The sequence below is a fragment of the Eleutherodactylus coqui genome, chromosome 13 (genome assembly GCF_035609145.1).
Source record: "Eleutherodactylus coqui strain aEleCoq1 chromosome 13, aEleCoq1.hap1, whole genome shotgun sequence".
NCBI lineage: Eukaryota > Metazoa > Chordata > Amphibia > Anura > Eleutherodactylidae > Eleutherodactylus > Eleutherodactylus coqui.
Window position 1 is genome coordinate 47,263,693 of NC_089849.1, and position 10,771 is coordinate 47,274,463.

Consider the following 10,771-nt stretch of genomic DNA (forward strand, 5'->3'; position numbering starts at 1 on the left):
GTAATCGCAGTGAGCCATAGAATAAATTTTTCATGTCAGATTTTGCAGTGTGTGCGCCGTAGAAAAGTGCTTTTTTTCCATTTTACTCCACTTTTTCAGTACATTATATGGCACATTAAATAGGACCATTGAAAAATACAACTCGTCCTGCAAAAGACAAGCCCTCAGACAGCGACATCGATGGATGAATAAAGCAGTTACAATTTCTTAGAAGGGGGAGGAAAAATAAAGGAAAAAAAAGGGGCATGTACTTAAGGGGTTAAGCAATTCAATGATAACCTGCAGTGTTGATAAGGTTAGGTGCCTATGTGTACCTTTTGGCCAGGTTAGTCTAAGGCTGTAAGGTGCCACCTGCCAAGAACTCAATGGGAAATAAAATATTATTGGCAAGCATTTAAAAAAATCTTGGACAATCAGATATTTGTAATGATGGCAAAATTGATTGAAATTTTATTTCCAAACACTTCTAGGGAAGAACTCCTGCACTTTATAATGCCATCTATATAATGCCATATAGAGGCATCAAACTGCAGCACATGGTGCACCTACAGCTCTATAATGCCAAGCCATATGGACTTTGTGCATTGCTATACAACACTAAAAGTAAACCACTGCTGACATTTGTCCTTTTTCACACATTGTCCACTAGGTGTCACTGTGCTACTACTTTCAAATCATATGACAAAGCGGTACTAATGCAGGCTGTCGAATTATGCAGCAAGCTCAGAGAGAGGAATAAAGGAGCTGATACCTTCAAAATGGCCTTTATTTAAAGGAGTTTTCACAGAAAATACCATTGCAGCATAAGCTGTGATTCCTTCAATGATCCTCCGAATGAACTGCTCCCATGATTGTGCCTGTATGGATACATATTTGTACTCTAACATGTATGCTTTATCATTGGCATTACATGAAGTCCTTAAAAAAAAATCTTAAAAAACAGATTGAAGGGGTTCTGTCATTAGACAAAAGAAATTCTATACTTACCTATTCCTCCCCCGTCAGTCTTCTTACCGCATATTCTCACCGATCTTCTCCTGGCTCCTTCAGTCCTCTGGGTCATTTTACAGCAAGCCAGCCAAATCTTCTATTTCCTGTGATGTAGCGCACATTTGCCATACTCTGCTTCCTGCAGGTCAGTGTACCCGGTCATTAGTGACGTAGCATTCACTGCCTAGCAGGAAATGCCGAATCCTCGGCAGCCTGTTTTAGTGCGCAGGCGTAGTGTCACACCGCGAGTGTTCCTATGCTGCACCTACGCACTAAAACAGACTGCCGAGCATTTGACATTTACTGCTAGGCAGTGAATGCTACATCACTAGTGACATAGCGTACAGTGCCTTGCAGGAAGCAGAATGCAGCGAATGGATGCTACATCACAGGAAATAGAAGAATCGCATGGCTTGTGGTGACATGACCCAGGGGACTGGAGAAGAACAGTAAGGAGAAGATGTGGTAAAAAGCCTGCCTGGGGAGGAACAGGTAAGTATTGATTTTTTTTTTTCTAATGACAGTACCCCTTAAAAATACAAAAACTCCTAAAAAAGCACAGCCTGAAAGTGCTACTCCTATGTCAGCAATCTGTGGCTACCACTTTAGTAATCCAATAGGTGGCGCTGTGAAGAATTATTCCTTCACTCATTTCCATGTTTTTTTTTCCCAGCAAACATTGCACAGCCTATATAAGACTTCCTACAACTATGTGTAGTGCTCTCCACAAGGAGAAATATTACTCACTTGGACTCACTTTAGTCAGAGAGAAAATAGGAGATCCAGTGTAGTCCCTTCTTATGGCTGGGTGTGTTGCCACATTTGGGCTCTGCCTACCACAATCACTAATGAGTAATTACCAGAAGAAACTCCATTTTGTAATGGTGTTTCCCATTGAAGGGGTATTTCTATTAATGACACACAGGTCCCATTAGGACAAGCCATATGTATATGCCCTGTAAGGACATATGCATATCCAAGAGGGAAGTATCCCAGTTGGGACCCTCTTTTTTACCCAGAAGAGATATCTACTTTAGCTTCTATTCTGAAGAAGATAGTATGAGAATGTATCATCTATTTATTTGATTGGAGATCATGTAATATAGCAAAATTCTCCTACAGAGGACAATGGAAAAAAAAAAGGTTGCCTATAGCTATCATCAACTGACTGTCAGCTAACTGTGTCCTCAGTTAGAGAAGAGGATTTCCAGATGTGACAACCTCTTGAAAGTGGTTGTACTAAAATCAACTTTTATCACCTACCCACTGGATAGGTGATAAAAGTTTGATCAGTGTGGGTTACACCGTTGAGATCCCACCAATCCCAAGAATGGGGTCCTGTGTCCCTCCCCCTTCTCACTGCGAGCTCACTGCACCCCCAATACCGCGAGGAGGAGATTGAATGGAGTGGCTTTTGCACGTGTGGCCTCTTTACATTTATTTTCTATGAGACTCCCAGGGGCTGCAATACGGAAAGTGCTGCCTGTTTCCAGAGCTGTCTCTAGTGACAGCAGTGCAGGGAATCAGCTGATTAGTGAGGAGCCCAGTGTTGCACCTCCACAATCAACTACTGATGACCAATCCTGGGGATAGGTCATGAACACTAATAGTCTCGGAGAACCCCTTTAAGGAGACTCTGTCACCTACTTTTAGCCTCATAAGCTAAACCTACGGGCTAAAAGTAAGTGACTCGCTGAGTCCAGGGATGTAAGTGTTATATTTACCTATCTCATTGTTCTCTCGGTGTCACTACTGAAAGTCGCCAGTGAATGCATTGAGCGGAGCTGCTAAGTAGTCCGCCCATTATAAAATTAGAACGGGCGGACTACTTAGCAGCACCGCTCAACGCACTGAACGGCCGCTTCCAGCTCTGACACCGCGAGAATGACGGGGTAGGTAAGTATAACACTTACATCCCTGGACTCGGGATCACCTACTTTTAGCCCATAAACGTAGCTTATAGGGTTAAAAGTAGGTGACAGAGTCTCTTTAAGTCCTGCAATAGTCCACTTCAGCAGCAAGTAATTATGCAGAACCAGTACTTCTATCAGCTCTTTGATCAATGCAGATAGGAGAAGGGACATTGCTAATAATGCACTTCCCTAATCCGCTAGCAGACGCACAATAGGTGAACCTTTTAGTGGAGTTCTTATTTTAAATGCAAACTGCAGGGGACACTGCTGTTCAAGATCAGGGGAAGAAAACATCTGGAAAATCCTGAGTGCATTTTATAAGAACCAGGGACATTTTTCCTCTTAAATTCTCATTTATTCATTGCTGCGTTACTTAATTTTATAGATCATTTTATAAAGTATTTTGAAAGTGCTACAGCATTACCACATTAACATGTCATTTCACTTCGCTTTTTAATAGTATGAAAGCGCCAAGCCAAAATATTCTGGAGAAATAATAAAAAAAATTGTAAGTCATTAATACTAATAACATAACTGCTTGTTATCTGTGTCTCTGAGAGACTAAGTACTTGCTAAGTGTTCTCGTATTAAAAGCGTTCTAATTAACGCATGCAAAGATTACTTCTATTTATATTGTAATTCCCCCAAGGTTCACGTAAGGTTAATACAGACCCTTTGCCTCTTTAAATGACATAATTTGACGTTTTGGTCCTACAGAATGGTTTCACATAGAGCATGAGTCACGTTAATGGAAAGGTTAAAGATTTTTTTTTTTTTTTTTTAAGAAATATATCGCACTTAAATTAGTTTAGACAGCATGACATCAGAGAGTAATTAAGTTGGTTTTGGTTGGAATTCCGGTTCCAATTCCTGAGTTCAGGTTTGTAAAAGATTTCTGAGCACCTGCAAGACGCTGTGTGTGAAATATTTTCACTGGAAAGGATTCAAATCTTTAAAAAAGGGTTTTACACAGAGGCAGAGCATTACGCCATTCTTCCTCCTTGGAAAAAAAACTCTCAGATTTAAACAAGACTCCTTCAAGTATTCAGACAGTTTTGAAGCAGAAAAGCGGGAGGTAAACTTTACCTTTCAGGAGCAAGTTCTTCACAGCTGCTCACTGGAGAAAAAAGATTAGAGCAGAATTCATGTTAGTTTCCACTATGGGACTGGATAACAACATAAAGCAAACAGATTTAAAGAGGAAACTAAGAAGAAAGCTGTTCTTGCTAACACCGATGTTTCATTTGTTTCATGTTTTCGCATGCCAGTTTGGTGGACCCTTTGCTTCTTTTTTCTTCTGTGATGTTCAAAGGAAAATCAGAACATGAAAATACTGAGATTTTTCCCTTACTTGCTTTGGTATCTGACTTGGGACTATTTCAATTTAGTCCCTTTGGTACTGGGCCTTTCTGAACAAGGACATACCCATCCCGGAACTAAAATAGGGATTCCTGTAGCAGCAGGGAAGGAGAAGATCCCTCTACTGAAGCTCAACGCAACTAGAGCTGGAATTGCTGGTCATGGAGTTGGTCTTGCAAAGGCTAAAGCTAAGAGTCCCGTTGTTCAAACGAGGGTTGTTCAAGCTAAAACTGAGGAACCAAAGAAGGAAGCTCCAAAAAGACCTACTTCAGAAAACAAGAATGGAAACACTGAGAATAAGCAACCTGCAGCGAAAATTGTGAACGCAAGGCCACTACTTCTCGGTGGAAAGGCCTCTACCAAAATTGTCAATGTCCATGCAGATTCTGCTGGATTCAAACCAAAAAAGCCTTCAACTCCCATTGCTGAGAAGGAGCAAAAGGACTCTTTTAAGCATCCACTCATCACTCCCCATGAGTACATGCTCTCACTATACAGAACTCTTTCTGATGCTGAAAGAAAAGGCATGAATGGGAGCCTGAAACTTGAAGCAGGGTTAGCGAACACTATCACCAGTTTTATAGACAAAGGTCAAGGTAAGAATATGCCAGTTCCAGAGGGACTTTTTGATATTATTTATCAGTAGAAAGGGTAAAAGCATAAACCTGCACCGACCTCTTCTAGAACAGAGAATCTTGCATGACACCTGCTTTTTATCTCCTCCAGTTTTACTGCCTTAGTTTCTTTTAGACCTAAATTGGTCCTTATTATGAGTCCTACATTAAAATATGTATTTTTTTTTTTTTTTTTTTTTTTTTAAGATTCAGATCAAGATTTTCTGAAGGCAAAGAAAATCAGTCATTGCTTTCAGGCAGCAAGGCTCTAATTTTCTTTGCACCTGTTATCATTCTTCTATTATCTAATGCATCTTGTTTTCTATTAATTTCTGCGTTTTGGATTTTTTTTTTATGTATTGCTATATTCACAATATTATTTTTCCTTCAAAGTCACATAATTAGACTCAAATTTGCTGAGATATTAGCATTGTTATGCAATAATTTTTTGAATTTTTTTGAATGGAATTGCATTTTTTTTAGGATTCCATTAATTAAACTTACATATTAACTTATTGCTATTATTCCCCCAAGCTTCTGCCACTGTTCCAACTATGCAAATATTCATCTTGTGGATCAGCTCTAGATTTAGAATTGTTAACAAGATGTAATCATCTAAATGTTGATTCGTTCTAATATAATTAGGAGCTGCCGGGTTTTTCTGCACAGGAACTGTGTGTGATTGTATAGCTTGACAGAAACTCACTCGGCTTCCAAGTCAAAATAAACAAATTGTCTGCTCCTCTAATCTAACAGATTTATAGCAAAGAAAATAACTCCTGAAACAGACAAAACATTGTGCTATGGGCTTAAAGGGAAGACTTGCTAAGCCAGAACCCACATTTTGCCTATTTTACAATTTTTGTAAGAGTTACTTGTAAAAGACCTCAATAACGAAAGGTTGTATTCCGCAGTCTCTGTAGGATATTATGATCCATCATGTTTCTAATTACAATCAATTTTAGGTACTTCGCTAGTGTGCAGGACATGTTAAAACTCAATGGAGGCATTTTCAGCAAAGTATTGTATATTGCATATTATAAACACCTGTAGCTAATAAAGCGTCAAGCACTTTGGATCCTGCAGTGCAGTAAATCAAGTGAATTTCCCCATTATATAAGTCCTTAATGATAGCAGTGAAAACAAGCAAACAGATTCCACAAGCTTGGTGCCCCATCTATAGAGGAAATTGATGTTCCAATAACGCTACATTATGGCCATAAAGGCAAATGGCTCATTTTCTAATGACTGTACTTAATATCACAGTGTCTATCTGTAGAATTGGCAAAAGTCAGCAATTTTAAAAATGTGACAAAACCAGGTGTAGTCATTGGTCAGTAAAGGATGGAAGCTCCTAGCTCAAAGTTAACACAGATATATATATATATATATATATATATATATATATATATATATATATTACAAAAACTAAAGTATGTGTGCATAGTAATTCTTGTTAGTCTGTTATGTGGTATTACCGTTGACTTCTCAAGTCCTTTCAGTAAAGAACCATTATAAACATTGTCTAACTTTACCCCATTAATATTGTTGTCTTTTCTTCAAGATGAACGAATGATAGTGACCAGAAGACAAAAATATGTATTTGACATCACTGCTCTGGAAAAAGATGGCTTGCTGGGTGCAGAACTCCGTATTTTAAGAAAAAGAACATTAGATTCTAAATTTCAGCTGTCTGGAAAATTTTCACAGATAAAATTATATACTTGTCCAGCAAACAAGAAGCCAGCTACTCTCCTGGATTCCCGGGCTCTCAGCAATAGCGACATACCAAAGTGGGAAGTTTTTGATATATGGAAACTTTTCAAAAACTTTAAGAACTCCGCTCAATTGTGTTTTGAGCTAGAAGTATTGGAAAAGGGAAAAGCTGTTGATTTAAAAAACGTAGGGTTTAACAGGACTGGTCGACAGACTAATGAGAAAGCTATTTTTCTCGTCTTTGGTAGGACAAAGAAGAGAGATTTGTTTTTTAATGAAATTAAAGCCAGGTCTGGCCAAGACGATAAAACTGTCTATGAGTATTTATTCAACCAACGGAGGAAGAGGAGGGCTCCATTTCCAGCGAGAAAGAGGCCAAACAAGAATTCAAAAGCCAGATGTAGCAAAAAGCCCCTTCACGTGAACTTCAAGGACATGGGGTGGGATGATTGGATTATTGCACCTTTGGAGTATGAGGCATATCATTGTGAAGGTCTTTGTGAATTTCCTTTGAGATCTCACTTAGAACCAACAAACCATGCAGTAATCCAAACTTTGATGAACTCAATGGACCCAGAAACGACACCTCCTACATGCTGTGTTCCAACAAGGCTGAGTCCAATTAGCATACTATACATAGACTCTGCCAACAATGTGGTCTACAAGCAATATGAGGACATGGTTGTTGAGTCTTGTGGTTGCAGGTAGCGAGACGTGTTACAGCATATGCATCTACAGGACATGACTAACCCAAATGAGAGGATCATAAAACTGGGGTGCAAGGGATATGACGCACTTTGAATTAAAATTACCACTGTACAAAATCCATATGACATATTGAACAATTATTCCATATTATGAAAATATAATAAATGGATAAACTTTTGGAAAAGAAAAATCTTTGGGAGTAACTTTGTTAAGAATTGTGCACAAAGCAAGAAATGAACTTACAACAATTTCAAACAATAAAGGAATATGTAGAGATGATAATGGTGTAATCAATGTTCTGGTTCAGTTTGTGTAAGAAGGTGTACATAAAATATAAATAATGAAATGTTTTCCAAGTGAAATAATTTCTAAAAATTGTTTTTCTTGAAATGTTTATTGCACGAAGTCAAGTAAAATGTAAAAAATGTCAATTGTTTGGCGCCTTGTTAGGGTACTCAATAGGAAGGAGTTAGATTAGAGTATTTGGGTTAAAAAAAACTAATTATTTCACAACTAATTCAATGAAAAAAATCTAAAAGATTTATGTAGCTACCATGTATTTAAATTCTTGAATTTGTCTGTAAATTTGCCAAAATTCCTCAAAAAAGATATCCCATGAGAATAGTCAACAATAGTCACCCTATTGTTTTGTGAAAGTAGGCTTAGATTTTAGAGGTTGTCTGACATTTGTTGTGAAAATGTACAATACTGAGCAGTAAAACTAGTTGCATCATTGTTGTTCCATGATTGAAGGCAGTGATAGAAGGTTTGGATTTTAGATTTTTTCATAATTTTGTGTGAAAATTTGCGCTATTGACCGGTAAACCTGGTTGCAATATGGTTGTGTCACGGATGAGGGCAGTGTTGACAGAGCAAAAAAAAAAATCCACCATGACTACTAATATATTTGTTGGATTCTGTACCAAATTTTGAAACCCAATGTCAACCTTGTGTACGAATAGTGAATAGTAAATGAATAAATAATAGTACAAAATAGCCCTTACTAATTAACATGATGTAATTTTCATTCAAAGACACTTTATATATCTTAACTCCTTTTTATTAAAACTTATTCTAATTAAATCTAAGAGCCAGATTATCTTCTAGCTCAAATCTAAGCGCTAGTATTTCTCTATTGCGTAGCAATTTTTGAGTGCCTGGATGCAATTTGATAACTGAATCAGCTAATGTCTTCAGCCAAGAAATAAAATTGAAATTGTCTGTTTTTATTTCAAAAATCATGCTGAATTCAAAGGAAATGCATTGTTACATGGTGAGGTTGTCTAAAATTGGACATTAAGGGCCACTTTTGAATAGGAAGAGGTTATCGGATAAGGGGATGGATCGTTTAAAGTGCTGAGCTGTGTGTATGGCGGCTGGACTAATTCTATTTTGATGCTGATCAATGTAATTAATGGAGCTGGGCTGAATATTAGGTTTTGTCTTCATCTTCTGTATTTTTTTATGAAGGGGCTACCCAAAAGTAGAAGACTCCTATTAACTTTTTGCCTCAGTTGGCTTAATTGTGAATTTTACTGGCTTAATACTGTCAGTAGAAACTGTCTTCAGCACTTTGGTAATGGGGCATACTGGACATTCACAGTTAAGATTTGAGTCGGGATTTAAGAAAAGAAAATCTTATAACTAGTTCATATTAAAAAAGGAACCACTACTCTTAATGAAAAGGGGCAAAGAGTACGGGATGTGTCCATTAAGCCGAAATTGCATTTTAAACAAACTGATATTTTAAGCACAAGAAAACTTTTGTAAATTTGCTTTTAGCAGCTTGTAAGGCTGGACTATAGTTCATAGGTTTAGAATGATTTGACTTCATATAATTGTCTGAAGGAATACGATAAATTATTATAAAGTGCCGACATATATACTTCTTCAATTGTTACTGTGGATATAATGGTGTTTGTCATCCTCCTAAAAAAAGATAAAAGTTTTGAGAACTGTAAAATAAAATGTAAAAAAAAAATTAAAATAAAAGTATTATTCAAACTCTCAGAAGTTTACAGCAATAAGCTTCTCAAGGAGAGATGTTATTAAGTATGTCAATATATTCATTTTACAGTAGTTGTATTGGTATTTTCTGTCATTTCATCACTTTTTGTAGAGATATGCTTAAGGGTACACAATTAAAAGGCTGTATTTTTTTATTAAATGTGTTACCATATTTTATAGTGAGTTATGCTCAGGCTTTGCGCTCCATTGAAATAAATGGAAATCCTAGCTTGTGTCATGCTTTTGGGCTACCATGCAAACCTTTCTCTTATAGTTTTCCTTCCCACTGTGAACTAAAGCTGTAAATACATGTGAGATAGCAGTCTTTCAAATTGTTGTTCAGTTCATAGCTATTTCTCACCAATAGGAAGACCCCAGTTACAGCAGCTTATTCCCTGTACGATCAAAGAATCAGGCCTATTGAAATTCTCTTTTTTCCCCAACATCTTCTGTTAGGTGAGAGTCTGCTGCAACCATATACATTAGATCACTGACCAAAACTCTGCCAAAAATGTGAAATTGCTTCCCAAATTACTAAGGGGATATTCTGTTTATGAGATGAATTTTCAACTTTTCCCCCATTCATTGGATGGGTGAAAGCTGATAGGTCATTGGGAGTCCAACCACTGGGATCCTCAACAATCCCAAGACTTGGGTTCCCGTTTTTCCAATTATCTTCACTTCCTTGTTGCTTCTCCCACATCATTGAATGGAGGGCTGGTCACACTTGCATAGATGCCACTGTATTCTTTTCAGTTGAGCTGAGCTCTTTATACTTGACCATCTCTGGTAGTTCCATTAAAAATGAATGGAGTGGCACTGCACAAGAGTCATCTGCCCTCCATTCAATGACATGGGAGAAGTAACCAGGAAGTGAGGGGGACAGGACAAATGGGACCCCCATTCTCAGGATCAGTGAGGTCCAAGCAGTCAGAGTACTCCACCAATCTATCAGTTTTCACCCATCCAGTGATGGGGGAAAACTTTAAAATTCCCTTTTGTGACGGAATACCCCTTTAATACTCGCTTAACCAAAACGGCTTATGTAAGACATGCCAAAATAGCAGAGGAGATATATGATATTCCCCCTCCCCTTACTCTCCTCACTGTTCAGTAACAGCTACATTTATGTACTGAAGTTGCTGTTACTCAAATAATTAAAGCAACCCTCTGAATATGGGACAACATTTTGTACCGGGATGGTATGAGGTGGGGGCTATGTTACCTGCAGTTGTTCGTCTCTGTTGTCAATCTGTTGCATCTATTCCAGGTCCCATTTTCAGCCATCCAAGATAGTCGACACAATCTTCAGACTACCTAATCCCCACAATGCATTAGTAGTGTTAGGCTACCAATGCACTATGCCTGCTGTTTGATTGGCCAGAGCTGCTTTAAGTTAGTCAAACTTGCTTAGTCTTAGGGCTTCTTCACACAAGCGTATATCGGCCACTGTTTTCACAACCA

The 10,771-nt window shown here is 37.9% G+C and overlaps 1 protein-coding gene across 1 annotated transcript; it reads left to right on the top strand.

Annotated features, from left to right (window-relative positions):
* The first annotated feature begins 4,001 nt into the window (after positions 1 to 4,001).
* GDF5 (growth differentiation factor 5) lies at positions 4,002 to 9,275 on the top strand. Its single transcript, XM_066586873.1, has 2 exons — positions 4,002 to 4,858; positions 6,441 to 9,275. Exons 1-2 carry the CDS (start codon positions 4,228 to 4,230, stop codon positions 7,298 to 7,300), a joined length of 1,491 nt encoding a protein of 496 aa, XP_066442970.1. The 5' UTR covers positions 4,002 to 4,227; the 3' UTR covers positions 7,301 to 9,275.
* The last annotated feature ends 1,496 nt before the right edge of the window (positions 9,276 to 10,771 follow it).

Excerpts from the sequence above, each read along its gene's own strand:
- GDF5 (XM_066586873.1), top strand. The coding sequence starts at position 4,228 with ATGAAAATACTGAGATTTTTCCCTTACTTGCTTTGGTATCTGACTTGG. Across the intron at positions 4,859-6,440 it reads TTTTATAGACAAAGGTCAAG|ATGAACGAATGATAGTGACC; the intron begins GTAAGAATATGC and ends CTTTTCTTCAAG.